General features: G+C 40.5%; 1 protein-coding gene across 1 annotated transcript; it reads right to left on the bottom strand.

Moving 5' to 3' along the window:
- Positions 1–339: 339 nt before the first annotated feature.
- LOC146146949 (uncharacterized) lies at positions 340–13812 on the bottom strand. The gene is made up of 9 exons (XM_083386569.1): positions 10040–13812; positions 9280–9327; positions 7259–7344; positions 6362–6447; positions 5435–5477; positions 2874–3010; positions 1827–2259; positions 1364–1480; positions 340–637 (listed from the first exon to the last, which is right to left on the bottom strand). Exons 1-9 carry the CDS (start codon positions 13506–13508, stop codon positions 476–478), a joined length of 4581 nt encoding a protein of 1526 aa, XP_083242695.1. The 5' UTR covers positions 13509–13812; the 3' UTR covers positions 340–475.
- Positions 13813–20018: the final 6206 nt, after the last annotated feature.

Below are 20018 nucleotides of genomic sequence, written 5' to 3'. Positions count from 1 at the left end.
GTAAAAACCCACACTGGCCACAGACGAATGAAAAACATCACGGTAGAAAAAAGGCAATTACGCGATAAAGTTGGTCCCAAAAAAATTGATTTAAGCAGAAAAACGCAATTTAGAAGTCTGGAAAAACTCCACTTGAAAAAAATACACAAGGATTAATTAACCGCGTATATTTGGAATGACAAACAAACGTTCACCTTTTTGGGAAAAGAATCCAAGGCAATCGCTTGGGTACGCGCCCAACAAGCATATCTAACTATCCAAAGCACTTACTTTCTATTTTCTTAACAAAGCGACAAATAAATATTGATTGTAAACCCGCCAGCCGCTGCAATTCTTGAAGGCGATAAAAATCATTAATTTTGACCTATCACAAGCAACAACGACAAGAGATTGCCTATAGACGTCACTTGAGGCTGTGGCGCCATCGAGCGGCAAGCCGACTCGGTGGCAGCGGGCGCCAGGTGTCGCGAGAGCGCTAGTCGCTCCATTCTTCGTCGGATTCACCACCGCTGTAGTCTGAATCCGAGCCCGACTGAATAGCGGTCTCGCGCTTTTGCAGGGCCCGGGCCAAGGCGCCGGCCAGGCCTTCTTCCTGCGGCGCCGGTGGAGCCGGTTCGCTGCCGGCGTCGCTCGCGCCCTGTGGATGGAGGGAAGAATTCGTTAAATATAGCTTGAATGTAGATGGTGTAACGTAACAGCAATTTGCACGTGTGAAATAATTACGGTCAAGGGAATATAGAAACTAATAAATCAACTATATATATGGCGGGATTGGTAAAATTTTTCGTTAAATATAAAAGCATAAATATAAAGGCTAATTTTAAATCAAGATTATAGTGGTCATTTTAAGTCGAAAGGCGTTTTGTCCAATGCCTGAAATTTAAACAATCATTAGTGTTATTGCCATATATTGAGCGTTATTGCCCATATAAACGTGTTGGCTACCCCTGGTTAGTATATCAACACACCCTTGTTTGTGATCTAAAGCTTACTTAAACCTGTTTAAACAAAATCAAGCAAGCATAATGGTGGTGACACGCTACTGGCTTAAAATGAGCATAAACGAAACCCGCAATAATGTGCAAAAGGGGTAGCCAAACGTCGATCGCTTCAAATACGTGTTACATCATTACAGTAGCTTTTGCACACAAGCGGAACATTAAAATGACCAATTGTTGTCTATACAAGCCTAAAGCGTTATTTGACTTAACAAATTAACCTCCATCGCTGGCTTGGAATGCAATTAACGCTTAAGAACTGTTTTTACCGAACCAGTCTATCGAGAGTCTCTGAAAAATATTTTAGTCGATCGAATTTAAACATAAGTTGGCTGCACCTGGATAGTATATCAACAAACACTCACCGGCTTCTTGAGGGCGGCTCCCAGCCTGATCTGATCGAGGAGTGCTCCTCTCCCTCCACCACCACCTCCTCCGCCTCCTCCTCCGACGGCTCGCTCTCCTGGAGGCTTGAGTCCGGTCTATACGGAGAACAAGGAAATCGTTTAGGTGGCTTGCTCTAATCGTGCGGAGGTTGAAATTTTGTTATTAGGTTATTGTCTTTCTTTTTTGTGTTTTTTCAAATTTTGAAGAGTTAAAAAAGATGTAAAAACAACATAAAGTTTACAGTTTATAGCGCAATGGCTGGAGGTTTTAGTTAAAAAACATAGAATAAATATATCAAAGCCCATACAGAATCAGGTATGGCATGTTAAAAATGAATAAAGAATTATTCAGTAGATTCAAAAATATTCTACCTACTTCTGTATGGACTTTGGTATTCATTCTATGTTTACAGTTTTATATAAAAAACAGCAATCAACTCACCCCTTGACGAATGGAGGAAAGCAGGGCCCCTCGGCCCCCGCCCCCACCCCCACCAGAGGGGGGAGGAGGGGGCATCGACCCAGATGTGGGGGCCGGGGGAGGGGGTGGAATGCTTCCCATGGGGGGCGGAGGGGGAACACCCCCTTGAGGTGGCGGCGGGGGCATCGAATCCATGCCCCTAAAAGGGGGCGGGGGCGGTTCCGACCTTTGGGGCGGCGGGGGTCCCCCTCGATGACCCCTACTGCTCGGGGGTGGCGGGGGCTGTGAAGAGGGTTGACGGCGTTGTGGGGGTGGCGGAGGGGGGCTTCCGGCGTTTTGGCGCGATGGTGGGGGAGGGGGTGGTCCGTCGTTTCTCCTAGGGGGAGGCGGCGGACCCCCGGGACCCCCTCGGGTCGGTGGGGCCGGCGGCGGGCCGCTGACGCGCTTTATGTCTCTGAAAATTGAAATAGGCCATTTTAAGGTAACTATGATGTATTTTTTCTCTTTTTACAAATACAACTATGCTGGTAGCCAAATTAAACTCCCAATTTTACTCTTATTTACTGAAGTATATTGAAGCACCCAACGAAAAATTCAAATTTATCAAAAAAGAGAATATAACTTACGTCTACCGCAATAATGTTAAAACTCCGAATAAAACCTGAAAAGTTTTGGTGTACTACTAATGGTAATTCTCCCACAGTTCGTCGTAAACTGGACAGTTGACTTTTTAGAAAAAGTTTTCAGTTTCGAGCCAATTTTCAAAGGAACACTTCAAACAAACTTTGTGGCAAAAATATATATAAATGTTTACAAACAGATTAACGTGTATTTTCACATTTTACCAGTACAGGTTAACAAAAGCGAAAAGATTTCGCAAAACCCAAATAAAACAGACAAAAACAAGAAAAAAATCAGTTTTAAGCCAAAGGGACTTTTTGTCAAAAAAAATACACATATCTTTACAACTAAACCAATGTGTATTTTCACACGGAGGTGTAAAACAAGTTAACAAAAGCAAAAGGATTCCGAAAACTCCAGTAAAACAACAAAACAAGAGGAACTCACTCTTTAATGGCTTCCATGCCGCCCTGGTCCTCAATAAACTTGTAGATAAACTGCGCCTTCTCTTTGTCCTGCAAATCGCTGTCCTTAATCCCAGCTTTGGCGAAGAGATTCTTTACGTCCGGGTCCATGTTGTTCATCTGCGGACAAAAAATGGAACTCAAAAAACGGAAACTTTGACTCGAATGTAAACCGAAAAGTTTAATAGTACGGATATCGGTAGTTTTTTGCATAAAATCTAGAAATCACCCATGTTGTTTAGTGAACGTTTTTACTGTATATGCCAAAAATAAGGTTGTAAAACTAGCGGGTTTACTGCTACAAAAATTGACATATTTTGCATGTTTGAAAGAACAAAGTTCGACTAACAGAAAAATTCGTAAATTTGACAGAAAATTATCAAAATAAAAATCAAAGGGGGCGACGTAAGGCTTGAATTACATTAAGCAAAAGACAATTTCTGCTGCAAGACCTCAGATTATAAAAACTTTACTATTTCGGGAATTTTGTTTTGTGCGTGTTACTTACGTAGTTCCAAATAGGCGAGTCGCACACAAACGTGGACATTGCAATCAGGAACATTTCTAACTCACAGTCCATGATCAAATTGTGGAAGTGCTAATTTTACCAGCAAACCTAACTACGACGCAGTGTGAAATCTATTAAAGTATTAACAAATTTCTTATTCAAATAGAATGATATATTGTTTATTATTAAAGTATATTGTTTTCAGTTTTTCATATAAAACTTTAGCGGTATATTGACAAACAATGCCTTGCCATTGCAGTCTGACTCATTTGTTTACCACTGATAACAATAACTTCACTTTCACTTAGAAGCACCGCGAATTAAAGAGAATAAAGGGCGGCATTTAAAAAAATCAAAATGTACTTCAATCTTGGTTATAAACAACTATATAAACGCCTTAAAACTAAATATTTCTTCAAAACAACTTTGTTTTTTTCTGAATTGGCTCAAAATTCCTTTACTATGTCCCGAAGTCAACACATATACTCCTTTACAAAATTTTACATTATGAAATGGTTTTACGTATTGTAAAACTAGTTCGTTCAACTAATTGCCTTAAATAATTTCGCAACAAAAACGCAAGAAGAATCCGCATCCGCTAAACGTATTGTAAGCTAGACCAATGTCTAAGAACTCACAATTGAACGAAAGCTGTAAGATCTCTCAATTGCATCGATTAAGCGACAAAATAAAACAAAATGCCATATGTCGTGTAATGCGCGGCCGCAATAACGACTTCGACCAGCCGTGAAGGGATTAATGGCGATAATCAGGCGTTTCAAGGCAAGGAAACACAACGTCGTTGCTTTCGACGCTTGGAAATTTATCAAAATGCCAAACTTGAAGCTGGTTGTAAGTAAAATAGCCGCGTTCCATTTTGTGAAATAACGAACTTTTGAAAGACAGATGTCAAAAAGAGAAATTAAACTATACTTAACAAATAGGCCCATTTTTGTTTTTCACATAGCGATTGCAATAATGGTGCAAACTTACACGAAAAAGGGATGAAAAAAGTATAGTGTAAAAATAAATGTATTGTACAACAAGGGCTCGGTCTCTCCATTGTAAAAGGCAAGACCATTTAAACAAATAGCAGCAATTCGCTGGAAATTTCTTCAAAAAAAGAAAACGTTACAGTTGACCCAATTGAAACTTACCGACTGAGATAAACACTTTTTATTTCTAGTTGGTGGCAGTAAAGAAGTTAGTCAAGCGATTTATTGGAGCAATGGAATACATATAAGTAAAGCAGTTTATTGAAAACAATGTTGGGTAAGAATTTGCCATAGGCTTTTCGCGACAAGACCATGTCTTGAAAAACGATGTCAAAAATTTAAGACTGAAAAGCTTATTTTTACATGATGATCATTCCCTTAAAAGCGATGACCGGGCGATTAATTAGTTGAAAACAATTGTTAACCTTGCGCATTCCAGTGTAAGTTTTATAAATAATTTAATTGTGTATAAGCGTTCTATTATTTTCGCTTAAAGGTAACTGAACATATTGTGCCTTGACATTGTAGTTGTCCGTGGCGGAAGTTGGTGTATGCGGTAGGTGATCGCCTTGTTAGTTATTTATTGTTTTTTTGGTAATGATGTTTAACTTACACTGATGCTGTTTTGTTTTATTAACATTGTTTTGTATCAATTTACATTCATTCGAATTAAAATATTAAGGCCACTTCAATAAGGTATTGTTTTATTAATAAATTTCTGATAACGACTACAGCAGGGATGGGAAACGTGCTTTGAATTAAGGCTGTTAATTAAATTGTACTGAGCCGATCCGTACAAAAAGGCGTCATTGGAATTATAGGATTTTTTTTCCAAATTTACAAGTAGACAGCACAGACAAAACTGCCGTAGTCATTAGTTTTTCTAGTAAAAGCTGTAAATATGAATTAGTGTTTATTTGATGTGCGGCCCTCCTGTAAGCATTACATTTCCTAACTAGCCCTTGTGATAAAAAGGTTGCCCGCCCCTGGACTACAGTATAGGATAGAATCCAGTAGTTTTTACAAGTTTTGGCAACTTACGTCAAATCCTTTGTTGGGGTCCCAGCCCACGTGACCGACGTGCCTGAAAAGAGAAAAATATATTGTTTATTACGTTTTTTTTAAGCGAAAGCAGTAGACATATACCCTTCTAAATATGCGATTTTCAGAACCTATACAATAAAAAGGTTTAGGTTTTCATAAAGACTATAAGCTTGCACTTGCATTTATAACAGTGGTAGATTTTATAAATATCTATTAGTCTTTTTAAGAAAAAAATTATCGCGTTCGATCATCGAACAATGAACAATAAAAAACAAAACAATAGATCCTAATAGTTCGGGTCAAGGCATATTAAATGTTAAGCAATTAAATGGCTTATATCATGTCCATATTTTTCATCTTAAACAACCCCTTCATGAGTAGTTGTTCACAGTTTTAGAGAGCCACTGATTCACGCAAAAGGCTTAAAAGCGAAATTCAGTGACATGATGACGTAGGTCAGAGGTTTTTAAACTTTTTTTTAACACGGACCCCTTAAGAAGTCGGACTGCCCTAATAGTAGCATGACATTTTGAGACATGACGTCTTAAATTGGCTGCATAAACAATTTGATTTAAAAATGCTGTCTTCGGCCCACATAACTTGAAACAGAAGTAGACTATAAATACAGTCAAGGAGAAGATGCCCAAGGGTTTCTTTTCTTTATAATTAAACTCTGTTTTTTGAAAAATTCTTTAATTTGTAAATTAACCACCAAGATTTCAATTAGGCCCTAATGTACCCTCTATAATTCTTCCAAAGAGCAGAAAAAATATTCCACGTACACCCAAGGGGTGCAAGGACCCCAGATTAGCAAGCCCTGTCGTGCATAAACTCGTTCAGCGACTATATGGAAGTAGATTTGCATTTTGCCAAACGCGATGCCGCGTTTTTAACGGGGGTACACAAAGTTTTCGCACAACTCACTTGAAATCTTGCGGAGTGCCGATGTCAGCCTTGCTCAGCTTTCCCTTCTTCTTGTCTTTCTTGGTTTTCGACTTTTTCTTGTCAATCTAACGTAACACGAAAAAACAAGGAGGTGATTTATGAAATTATTGAGGTTGGGCAGGACATTTGTGTCTGCTGGCAACTACTGTATGAAAATTGTGGTATCGATGCCTGATAAAGGCGAAGTCCATCTCATATAGTAATATTGCCAATTCATTAGGTATTATCAGCGTCAAATGGGAAAGAAATTTATGTAGGCACTTGAAGGGTTTTTTTTAAGGTGTATTTCTCCAGCGATTTCCCAAATTTTGGACTTGCAACTTTTTGGTATTTAAATGAAACACTTGCGGTCTCTTAAAACTACTTAGCGGTCACCCAAACCAAACCTTTAAAAAAACCCTGGGCACTTTAGCCATAGCGGAAATACTTTTTTATGGTATTAAATAAAACAAGAATCTAATTCCGTAATATGATAAGGTTACCGAATTAGGCTAAAATATTTGCTAAAATGCTGCGTTGAAGACAGTTCTATACTTAACCGAGTTTTCGAACTTGAAATTAGTATTAATGTAAAATAGTGATGGGCTTATAATGGCTAATGGGTTTACTTATGCTTGACGTGGGCGACAACATCTGAACTGTACCTGATAAATCGAAGCCTATAGCAAATCATATAGTATCGCTAATCGTCCGATAAATAATATTTACATAGTTTAGGGGCCAATTTGATACGAAATCAAAGGAGGTATTTTAACCATAGCAGAAAATCTTTCCATGAAATTCGATTGATAAGATACGATTTGCCAAATTGCCGAACATTATAAGGCTTTTGAACTAGGACCAAGTTCAATAACATTATAGCAGGGGTTTACTTACGCTTGGTGTGGGCGCCTGCATCTGAACTGTGTGCTGTGGAGCCTGGCTCGGTGTTGGGGGCGCATGGTGCTGCTGGTGCTGGACGGCTATGAGAGAAATCAAGTGTACGGTGTCAGTAAATACAAGGCGAGATAGCAAGTTTTGAAATTATGTTTTTTCTGGGGTATGAGCGGTGTAATTTAACGTTAAGTTTGCGAAAAAAAATTTTTCCTTCGATAGATGTGGGATTTTTAAAGCGTTTTGTGTCCTTATGTAAGCGCTGGATAAGATTAATTGCAAACGTAAAAAAGTCGGCTGTCAAAATGTCATGTTTGACAAGCACGCGTTGAATTAAAATCATGTACAGCGGCTGGCAATTAAAGGTTTAATAAATATTGCAAACAAGGATTCACTTAACGCCACGTTTCGCAATTGTGATAAATCAGTTTAAGTTTAACATTAAAGAAAATACGCATGCTGAATTTTAAATGGAAAGAGCATTAAATTCGTATGCGGCGTTAAAATTGCCTTTTTAAAATTGCTAAAAAGGTTTCACACAACCGTGCTATATAGATCCAAATAATGTCATCAGTCAACTTGATTTACATACGAGTTGTTGTTTGTACAACCTCTAATTAGTTGAAATATCGTGACTAATGGCAAATCGTTTTTTTTTTTTATAATTAAAGATAAATTCCAAGGCCTTAGCAAAACTCGGGAACACAATTAGCTTTTATTAACGTCATTTACGCTTATTTGGTCTCTTACGTCATATGGGCTTATAGTCTAATACGGTTGTTTTGGCTTCGCTGCGAAAAGCGTAATTCGGCAATCAAACAAAGTGATTTGAATCATCAGACGTGAAAGATCAACGTTAAAAATAAAGTTGCCGCGAAAGCTTGATTAGAGAAATGTAAGCTTATTTAAAAACACGAATTTGAAAAAAATAAGGGGAAACTTAAATGCGATATCAATAAACATTTTTATTCAGAAATTAGTATGTGGTTTATTTCAGAATGTTGATATAACGATTAATGCCGCATTTTATGAAATCATATTGCAGCATTAACTTCATTTTCATGCATTTTGTTATAAGAGTAATAAAAAGAGTGGTTATTAATCGATCTTAAACAAAATCATTTCGTACAAGGTACGGATGTCCAATAATATCGGACCAGAGCCTATGTCCCATGACAAACGGTAGTATCGACACTAGCCCGAGCTTACTAATGCTTTGCACAGATACATTCTTGGATATATTTTTTGCAAATATTGTCCATTTGTTAGTTGAAAATACGCTGTAAGCATACAAGGTTAAACCGGAGTTAGGTTGTTAGGGGTTAGTAGAACGACGATACGAGTTTTTAGAAAGAACTAAAACATGAAAAACCTGGTTAGTTTTGTCAGCAGCTGGACAAGAAAAAAGAAGGTCATCATCACGAAGACAAACGACGTTTGTTACGAACTAAACGGAAAAACACCCAGCAGAATAATAATCGGCAATCAACTATATGCTCCACATAAAAAGTGCAGCAGTTTTAGGAAGAAAAAAAAATACAACGATCGGTTGTAATTTCGGGAAAACACCGGCGGGTGGGGCACCGAACGTGCGAGCAACATGCTTTTTGCGGAACGACGCTAAATTGCGGAATCAGGGAGAAGGGCATAAAGAACGATTTACATCTGGTGTTGAAATCACCAAAAAGTTATTTATATATATTTTAGTTTATGATACCTATAGGCAGAGGTCTTTTAAAGGAAATTTTTAACCCTTTTAGAAATTAATTAAAACTAAAATTGACCCCAGTATTTACAAAGAAACAACATAAAATTAACCAAGAGTTAATGTCATGCTATTTTAAAGTAAAATTTCAACACCCCCTAGCAATAACTTTACAACTAAATTTTAACCAAAAACACTAAACACGAAATGCTAAGAAAATCAAAAAAAAATTTTTTTAACTTTTGTTTGAAATTTTGTCCGCAATTTAGCGCGTTCCGCAACGCGTTTTTTTCCAAGGCAGCAAGAAATCGAGGGATACCTGATCTCGGCGGGTTGGGAAGGGCACTTGCGGCCTCGCGAGATTTTGCTGGAAGGAACGGAACGAAATGTGAGTGAGGTTGTCCGGTTCAGGCGGCGAAAAAATGCCGCGAAAACGGAAAAAAGTAAAAAAATAAATAACTGCCTTGCGCCTTGTGTGTTTCGCAACAGACAAGCAGCATCGGAATCAATGCTGATGTTTAAAAAAAAAATGGATGAACTGCAATAAAACTACGCTGAAAAGTAAAGAGCTTTAAATAAGGGAACTGGCAAAATTTGCTGAAAAAAATGACCCAACAATTAATCTTCCATATTAAGATTGATTCAACGGAAATTTGCTGTAGAATTATTATTAACCTTGAACAAAAAAGTAATATGACCACAATAAAAGACTACCCATGACAGATAACGCCATAGCCCAGTCGCGCACGGTTGCGCCAACAAAGCCATGAGTCACATCTTCCCAAACATCGACATCCCATAAATATATTCTCAAACAGCACGAGACGAAATGAAGCCTAAAAATCTAAACCTAAAAACAAACGCACCCACTAGTACCCAGTCGTTAGGTTTGCCTCTTCAGAGGCTAATCTGGCAGCAATCGCACATCGGCGCACAAAAAAGCGTTAAACCTTGCTTGGGACAGTTAACCTATAGTACAAAGTATTAAACAAAATCAAACTGCTTATTAGGCGCAAAATATGTACCAACGCATGCGACTTGCACCAAATCGCGTTTAACCGCCTGAAGGAGATTTATACCTTCCTTGACTTTGACTTTCCGCAGCTTCAAAATTCGCGCGAAGATGCCCTCGGCGCGTGCCTTGCGCTCCAGGGTGCTCATCTGCTGCTCTCGCGCCTTGCTCTCGAACATCTCGCAGATCTTGCCGACCTGCTGGATCGAGTCGTTGTTGATGAAGGACGAGATCATCTCGAGTCGGTCGCTCTTACTCGCAAAGGTCTTCTCCAAAGTCAGCTGGTAGGTGGCTTCCGGTTCCTCCTGTGGAACCTTGGTCTTGGGGCCACCTGGAGAGCGCTGCTTTCTGTTCCTGCGTTTCTTGCGACGCCTGGTCGCGCCTCCCGCTTCAGAGGAATGTCTTCCCGATGGAGTTCGTGCCGAAGAGTTGCTTACATGGCTTGAAGAGCTTGCGGTGCTCAGAACGCTTGAGGCATTTGAAACGCGGTACTTTAAGTCGGCAGCGCTGTTGTTTGCGTTCGAGTTGACCAGGATTGGAGGAGCCACGTACTTAGGAAGCGAACCCTGGCAACTCCTGGAGAAGCGATTGTTTCGCGAAGCCGAGGCGACATAGTTACGCATCGGGACGCTGGGGCGGCGTCTTCCCAGCGAGGCGAAGTATCCGTCGATGTCCAGGTCGAGGCGTGACAAATCTTCTTGATTCGCACTCGATCTTTGGCTGGACACCGATTGGCGGCCTTTAGGTTTCGGGGACTCCGGAACAGGTGGCTTATCTTTGTAGAACTGATCGTAGCTCACGTAGTCCTCATCCGACTCGCATCCGGACTGCACGTTGAGGTAGAGCGGGTCGAGGCGATCCGAGTTGGAGTAAACCTGCTCCAGCTGTTTGGCTTTCTTGATGCTTGGCGTCGGTGTCACCAGTATCTTCGGGATGCTGTCCTCCTGTTGTTTCCTCCTCACATCCGGACTTACGGAGGGAGTGACGTTGCGGACATCCATGTAGGTGAGATTTGTGGCGGTGGCACCCGACCTGCCTTCCTGGTAGCACGAGAGTGGACTTGTGGAGTTGTGGAAGAGCCATGAGGATCGCTTTTCAACCTTTCGGAAGCTATTTGAGGTCGAAAAGACGCTGCCGTTCCGTAGAGCTTTTTTGTTAGGCGAGCGGTCGCTCTTCGTTTTGCGGATGTCGATTTTAGCACCAGACATGGAACTGCTTGATCTAGAAATTCCCAATGAGATTCTCGGAGAAGATTTTGGAGTCCTTATCGACTTGGCAACCTCCTTTGTTTCCAAGGGCATGTCGTCCTCTTCCTGACAGCAAAACTCTTTGGGCGGACTAGGGAACAAAAAGGACTCGGTGGATCCCATTAAATCCCCGGCAGGCGTGGGAGCCGGGGATGGAAGAGAAAAGACTTCGTCGGCGGAAGAGCACAAATCTTCCCCGGCGGTGCTCACGATGGTGAGATGATCTTTCTCAATCTCAAACTCGCATTGATCGCCTAAGCTTGTGGTCCTCCTCTTCGGGGAGTCCCTGCTTCTGGATGTGTCCTTGAGAGCGCCGTGTGGGGAAGAGAGAGGTGAGAGGAGTCGCGTCTTCACTTTCCTCTTAAGGAGGCGGGAGAGTCGGGCGGGACTTGCGACGGTGTTGTAGTTGCCAAAGAAGCGGAAGGCTGGCATTGGAATGTTCTCGACGCTCTTGCTGTGCTCTCTCGACTGCAGCGCACCATTGCTGGACTGCGACAGGTTGCGCTTCTTGATGATGGCGTTGTCGCGCAGGTTGATGTCGCTCAGGTCGGCCTGCGACTTGCGGCAATCGTCGCTCGAGAGTTTGCGGAGGTTTTTGGCGCCTGCTTGCACGGCGGTCTCCTCGTTGCAAATGATGTCGGCCAAGCCTTTTGTTTTAACGCCCTTTTTCTCTAAAACGGCGAGGCGCATTTTGAAGCTGGTGCGTGGAAATTCGTCGGAGAGTTCGGTTTTCACTTTGATAAGGTCCTGGTAGCCAGGCCACACAATCTTTTCCGATTTCTGATGTGGAGGAGAGGTTGGAGATTTAGGTGCTTCGGTATCGTCTGCCGACTCAACCATATCAAAACTTGAAACTTCATCGCAAAACGAGTCCCTGTTGTTGTGTGCCGAGTGCGAGCTGCCAGGACTAAGCCCGATCATAGCGTCAATGTCGGTAATCGGATCAGGCTCCAAGCTCTTTCTCGAAAAGTTGGAGTTGCGGTTGCTGGGCGGTTTGCGGAAGGACTTGCGCAGAAGAGTCCATCCCCCGCTTCCGCCTTTACTCCGGCTAGGAGTCCGCCTCACAACGTTGCGATAGTCCAGGGTCAGGCTGGGGTTGGGTTCCTCGCATCTGCAGCCCCACTTCTGGATGGGGGTGGACGCGGCGGGACCGCTGTTGCTATGGTTACGCTTGCACCACTGCTGCACGTCGTCGCCGAGCTTGAGCGAGTCGCAATCGTCCACTGAGGACTTGCTAGGACTTTCGGCCTGTAAGCTGCCGGTTGGGGTCGAGCTGCGACTGCGCGTGTCCCACAAGTCGTAGATGCTCACGCGCTCGAACACGCTCTGTCCAGGCGCCGGCGGCGTGCTCGTCTTTGTAGCGGCTGCTTCACTCTCGCAGGCGGCCTTTGCTTTCTGCGCAGACTTCCTGTAAGCCTCCATCGCTCTGCGGTAATGTTTCCACTGTCGGAGCGACTTGTTCGATTCGCTTTCGTCCTCGCAGTCCGTGTCCGTCCTCACGCTCCGGGTGCTCAGCACTGATGAGGAGCGTGATCGTGGCGAGTCCAGGAGGATGGCGCTGTGGCTCTGGCTTCTGCACCTCAAAGGATCCAGCTGAAGCGGCTCTGCTTTGAGAGTCTGATGTGCAGGAGAGGCAGGAACGACAGGAGAGCTGCAGTAGTCCTTAATGGCTCCTATTGTGTTGGCTCTCCTCTTGTTTATAGTCTTCTTAAACGCTTCGTTTAGCTCCGAGATGCGGTCCTCATTCGCTGCGTCTTCCTCCTGCTCTTTGGAGCCGGACTTTGGCGGAGGATCAGCGAAGAGGTGAGCGATCTGCATTACTCCCTGCTTGGCCGTCTCCTTCTTTACCGAGAGCTTGGTTGACCTTCTCCGCACCCACTTGCCAGTGGCCGAGGCGGGCCTCGAACCCGCGACCCTACGACTTTCGCCGCTCGAGAGTCGCCGACCCGATTTTTCGCTCGCATCTTGCGCCTTGTCGTCATTATTGTTTATGACGTCACACAGGTGCGGTGTCGGGCGTCGGCTGACCTTGACCGGGAGGTCCAAGGTCACAGGGAACATGGGAAGTCCCCCCTGGTGGTGGGGGGCGGGGTTTTTCTCAAGGGCGTCGTCGATGTCGGAAAGACTGTAATCGGATCCCGCCCTTTCATCCTCGCTGTTGCTTAATATTGAGTCCTCGTCAAAATCGCGCCTATTTCGGTTGTTGTTTGCGTTTTGTTGCAAATAGCTGCTACTGCTGGTGCTAAGGTCGAATGCGTTGCCCAGCGAGACCAGAGAAGCTGCAGCCATCGTTTATGGTCTCGTTTTGTTGGCTGGTGTCTGCTGCTGTTTTTTTATCGTTCTTATGCAATTTAAACACTCATTGCTACAAATATGTAAACTATGAAGCTGTTTGAAAGTAAAGAACACGTATATAGTCAGGGGAAAGTAAATTATTTTTCTTACAGTTTATTTTATCGAGGTCATTTAAAATGTTAAACATTGAAGTACACTGGGTGTTTTATCATGTTTCTTTTGAATGGAAAATGTACCGTCAACAAATGCAAAGCTCTTTTTTATGAGTATTTCTTAGTTAAAAGTCTGTATATATATATATATATAATAATTGCAATTGTCAAGTTTACTGTTACAGTACGTATATGCTCAAGTCCTTTTTAAGAAATTTCGAAAAACAGAAGTGTTTTTTAAATTAATATCACCGTTCAAATCGAAAACTGCAACCTGGTACGTTGCCAACCGCTCCTAAAAAACAAATACGTCTTGTGCTCAAAAACAGCAAATAATTTTGCACTTAAATTTGGCAAAGCCTTGAAAGCAAAGTCTGCTCTGTCTGACAATCCAAACCTACAATAATGGCAAGCGTTGCAAGCATTAGGAACGAGAGCATTTCCAGCCGTTCGAAATGGCGAAGTCTACCGGCGCGCCAGGCTAATGACCGAAAACTTGGCACAGCCGTTGAAAAATTACTGCCAAGTCCGCAAGACCCCGCTGTCTGCCAAGTTTTGGTGACTTGCTTGCATTCCGCCTTCGGAGCTGCTTTGGTAAAGCTTAAATACGAATAAAGCATTTCGGACAGTTTCGTACACGGAACAATCTAGAAAATTGGCGACAATGGCAAATACAAGTAATCTCACGACAATCCATTTTTTTAACAGTGAAGGGTAAAACGTTTTGTTATAAAATCAGTCAAAGTTTATTTTTGAAGTGTTGGATTCTTAAAAATGACAAAATTTCTCCTAAACATGTTTTCTAAAAACGTTGTTATAATAATTTCACTACATATAGCAACTTTTTTCTTTTTTCGCAAATTGTGAATTCTATCGCGAAAGCTTTGCTTAACAATAGAAATTCTTCAACGCTAACCGAAACTTTATTTCTTTTTATTTTAATTTTATTTAACCTATAGCCAACTTTGAAAAGAATTAAAATACTTTTACAGGAAATCAGCACTGCATAAATAAAGCCCTGTAAACACTGGCGGTTCGTTAAACGCTAAACTTTAATTGATCCAGGACAAACGAATCGGACGCTCAAGGAATGGCATCGGGCGCGCGTGTTGCATTTTCGCGATAATCGCTCGCGTCTGCTTGTTACGTCACAATTGATTGATGGCCGATCGCTGGAAGTTACGTCAGAGTGTGGCCGAAATGTGGAAAATGCGTCATGGGTATCCTTTAAAGTTGATTTTTCGCACCAAATTGAGAGGCTGGATTTCCTGGTGAAACTGAGGTGACTCCAATTATTATCCCTTTTTCAGGAAAAATTACTCTTTTCTCAGTAAGAATTACCTTATTTTACGAAACCAAGGCGACGAGGGTTCGGTTTATCGACTGAGTTTATTTGAGTTGTATAAAACATTGGCTTGTTATTGTATATGGAGCTATTTTTCGCTGCAAAAACAAGTTTGACTACTATGTCAAAATGACAAAACTTCTTTCAAAATGAGGAACTAACTATACTATAGATCTCAAAGTTTAATAAAACCTTGATCGAATTCGCTCAACTAAATTACAAAAAAGTCAATCCTCTTGTACAAAAACAACGTCCAAAACAACATGGTTTTCGAATTTCTGTCCGAGATTTCTGTAACCGAGCTGTAAACCTCAAAACGCGAACTTACACGTGGAAAGAGAAAGCAATGCACGCACCAGACTTTAGACTCTGGTTGCGAGAGAGAATAACTAAATCGAAAAGCGAGCGATGCAGTGTAAAAGTAAAACTTGGCAGGTGGCCTCGAATACCTCGCATTTGCATTCTCGCGCGAGTAAAGACGTCAATGGGCAGGGCTCTCAATCGAATGGGCGTTTATACACGTTTCCGGCGCTGCTAAACTTGCGCCTGTGCCATCTCTAGCGACTTGGCCGGCGCAAGGGCTGGAGATTTCGCATTGGTTGCGCACAATTGAGAGCAGAAGGGTCTTTTTTTAATTTTCGTTTTTGCATAAATTAGTTTTATTCTCAATATATTTTCGAGACGATTCGAACACTAAGCGTAAACACAACGGCGACGCTTTGTCGACCTAATTATATTCAATAACCTTTTAAGAGGTGAACAAATTATGATCTAAACGTGCGATCTATTGCGGTATAGGCGATCAACTTTTTGGGTCGCAAACACATAGGCTGTAAACAAAAGAAACACTGCTATTAGTGGTTTTTCATTTTTAACCATGATTTTATTAATGGTTGTGTTTAAACGGGTGTGAGAACTATAGGTCGAGGCGAAAGTGTTTGCGTTTATGTACACCGATGTCGTAGATGTATATTCGGATATTGACGCTAACTTTGGAAATCTGATATATTGTTTTTGGGAAAAAATGGCATTGAGCGGATAAGCAACTTTTGCGAAAATTGTAACCTTTTAGAGCTTATCGCGTTTCAAAAATCATTTTACTTTTATTCACTTTTTGATATTTAAAATGAAAACAGTCTATAATCCAGGTGAGATTTTCCGATAACTTTTTGTCTCTTTTTCACATTATTACAAGGTTTTTAAATCGTCAAACACGTGTGAGGCCGTTTGCATGTGCCACTGTCATAAGCACTAGCCAGACTTATTTCATCTGTTCAAGGCCGTTTTTTTATACGCACAAATAACTAATAGAAATTTAAATTTTTAATTACACTTGCTGTTATCATCAAGTTAACCCTCCCCCCAACCGAAGCGCAAAAAGGGCACTAGAGTCAGTGACCCCGAAATCTCCCCTTTACGCATTTGCCCAAATCACCTGCTGTGACCTACAAGGATCAATTGAGCTTTCAACTTTCAATGGAAAGTTGACCATTATAGCGAGGCTTTTTCATCAATAGGGAGCTTATAGCAATGGTGAAGCGAATTCTGTATGAATTGTCTTAAGTACGTCACTGCGCGTTATTTTCTAAGAAGATTCGGTGTTGGGGATATATTTGGAAGCTCGCTATCGTTTACAGAGATGATGCTATGTGCCTTTTTAAAGTGTAATTTCGTTACTTTTGCTACAGGTGCAGATCACGACCTACTGAAACTCACAGGGTTTGCTACCTTTATAAAAGCGTAATACGCAAAAATTCAAGCCATTTTGCAAAACGTGTGCGTGAAAATTCGTGATTTTTCACTGCAACAAATTTTTAATCTTTTCCACCACGCATTCCTAACTTACCACAGTTTTGATTTGATAAAATATTTACAATTCGTAAATAGGATTCTGCCACAGCCTGTGATTTGACATCTCAAAGTTGTATTTCTACCTTAAGCGTAACTCTTACAAAAGCGCATTTCGGTAGACCAAATATTCAGAGCATTTAGGGTTAAGGCAAAAAATAAAATACGTTGAATTTTAATATGCCAGATACAATAAGCTGGACACAATTTACAAAAAAAACAATTTAATTTATATTATATTATAACTTGCAAATTGCGATCAATTTTAAAGAAAGTTAATAAATTGTTTAATGAAATGAAACGACAAAATCTGGTAAAAATGCCACCTTTGTTCAAACTAAACTAGGTTTAAAATCACTGGCAATTAAAAAAAATAACGATACAGCTTTAAAGACGGAACATATCACCTTACTACGTCTGCAAGTAATTTAAAACTGTTTCAAATCGAAAGAAAAATTAACTTAACCTACTTTTTGACGATCATTATCGTCATTTAGCGAAACGAAACAACTCACTCTCCCTTAATTATCCCTGCACGTGCACACACAATATCCAACCCATCGATCTGCAATATACCACCCCACCCTCAAAGCTCTCTGCAAAGCACATCGGTTCTGAGAATGTTACAGACGCAATACACACAGAAAACTAAATGCTTTTCGATGAAAACAGAATAGCCAGATGGGCCGTTCGCAGAAGCTGCTAATTGCACGGAAAAACTTCCGGCCGTTTTCCAGCGCGCTGACTGGACGTAACGGGCTAGATTAAGCTCGTGCGTCAAATATGATTCCTGGCACAATTAAGCTAGAGTAGAGACACGTTTTTTGTTTGTATTATTCTTTCAACCCGACGCACTACCGGCCGACTACGCACAGCATTCTTACGTTTTTTGTGCACATTGTCTAGTACGCACGTGGCTATTTTTAGTGTTTTTGTGCGGGCGATAACTGTAGTCAGCCAAGTGTTTTAGACTGGGACTTTTCCCGTGCCGCGTGCTACATAAAACCAAGTGTGGGCACTTAATATTTATATACATATTTTGTCAGCACAAAATCTAAACAGGCACATCAAATGTCGATGCTATAGCCTATTGATTTTTTGCTTCAGAAAATTAAAAAAACTACAGTGCAAAACAATTTGTACTCTTTTTTACATGTATTTAAAGAATTAAAATGACTACTTATACAGTACATTAGAATATTATAATTAGTCCTAGTTACAATACTTGAGAAAAAAAGTTTAATATACTAAAAAACTTTGAAAAGAAAATTGGTCTACCGTAGTTAAACAGGTTTAAAAAAATATGTTTTGGAGTGTTTGTACTGATGCTACAAAGTTGCATTAAAACCATAAAGTGTCCTAACGAGGTGATAACGACATTTGTTCCATATCGGGAATTACCAAGAAATCTTGTTTATTACAAGCCATCTGGAAGGAATAAGCAGAAAACATTAGGAATTCCAATGAGCATTACGACAAATATCGTGCAGTCCATTATTTGAATTAGATCGAGTAAAAATCCAGACAACCTTACATGGTCGACGTAATACGCACGCTTGACGCAGAGCGTCGTTCCCACTTGACGTACAACAAGCGTCCTGGTAATTTTGCGCATATTTGGAAATGCGGGCGTCAATTGTTGTTTTTCCTGCGACAATTGCGCAAGAATGTGAACTCGATAAGTTCAAACACAAATATGCATGTAACAATGCGGAAAAAGTAGAACGCGGAACTACTTTGACACTAGAAACACCACTGGAGCGCTGGACACGACTGAAAAGCATATGTTAAAAAAAAATCCTTTTTAGAACATTTTAAATAATTATTTCTGGATCCTTTTTTTTTTTTTTTCTGGATGTCTGTCAGTACTTTGCTGACGCAAACTGTGAAAGTTGACAAAAATCAAAACGTCTGGTTGGTTTTAAGTTAACAGGAGAAACATCTGGTCAGATTTGAATAGCAAGATTTCTCTTTAAAAATAAAACAGTAGTAACGAAACTATGGATACTATTTTTAACATCAATGTACAAATATTTGGCATCAATATTTAGTTTTTAGAAGTGTGTTATCAATTATCATTAAGTATATCTCGCATTTTTAAATATAAGGTTTTACCGGTACACGTTTTTTTAAGTTGAAGCTATCATCAATAAAGGTCGACATGTTATCTATAATTTTCACTCTGGTTGCAAGAGCAGTATTAGAAAACGCTTCTACATAACCTAAACCGCGCATATTGAGATATCCTATACTGTTATATATTCAATAAATGCATCAAAGTTGTTTGCGTTTGAGGGTGAAAATAATAAAAAGTTTATAACCGTCATAAATCGTTTCACCAAACCCTATATAAAGCCTTCATGATTGGAGCGAGTTATTGTTACATCATACTGCTTGCTATTGTTGAGGTAATTATGCAAACAGCTTTCTGGAACTTTTATATTTGTAATCTCAATGCAAAAAGATTGGTCTTTTATTGGCTGACAGACAATGACAATCTGATGTAATGGCAAAATTTAGCCAGGACCTCCACAAAGCTACAAGAGTACATTTTAATGGGCTCCTTTGAGTCACGTTTTAGGATCTGTAACAAAGTGACGAAACGACGGGGTACAGTTATGCCGACCGATTATTATAGCAGCGATTTTAAATAATTTGTTTTTTTAAGTATTATAATAAATTATCCAAAAAAAAAATAATAATAAAACACTATTCCTTTCTCATTTTTTCAATAAATATCCTTTCTTTCTGCATTTTTTAAAAACACCGTGTCGTCCTTTTATACTAAAACGCAGTAAAAAACTATACCAGCGAAAAAGTACACAAAAAATATTTTTTTTTAATATTATTTTTAATGAAACTATAATAAAACACTATTCCTTCCTTATATTAAAAAAATATCCTTTCTTTCTGAAAACTTTTAAACTAAAACATCGTAAAAAGTAAACCAGCGAAAAATCACTTACAATCGTTACAGACCCACGCGCAAGTTTCAGCTGAAAGCATTCGGCGAGATGAGTAAACGACAAAATCCAGCGAGATTTCCGCTGGTTTCCCAACAGTAAACAGGCCATGGAAAGAATTGCGACGCACAGACCAACAACCACAACACAGTTAACTGCGATCGGTGTAATGCCAATATCCGCCGCTACTGAATGA

This window comes from Ascidiella aspersa, chromosome 4, assembly GCF_963924565.1.
Source record: "Ascidiella aspersa chromosome 4, kaAscAspe10.2, whole genome shotgun sequence".
NCBI lineage: Eukaryota > Metazoa > Chordata > Ascidiacea > Phlebobranchia > Ascidiidae > Ascidiella > Ascidiella aspersa.
The sequence above is the reverse complement of the archived record's forward strand: the minus strand, read 5'-3'. Positions and strand labels throughout refer to the sequence as shown.

Bases quoted from the DNA above. Each gene is read 5' to 3' on its own strand.
- LOC146146949 (XM_083386569.1), bottom strand. From the start codon at position 13,508: ATGGCTGCAGCTTCTCTGGTCTCGCTGGGCAACGCATTCGACCTTAGC. The intron at 5,478-6,361 runs GTGAGTTGTGCG...TTCTCTTTTCAG, and splicing joins GGCACTCCGCAAGATTTCAA to GCACGTCGGTCACGTGGGCT. The intron at 638-1,363 runs GTGAGTGTTTGT...CTCCATCCACAG, and splicing joins GAGCCGCCCTCAAGAAGCCG to GGCGCGAGCGACGCCGGCAG.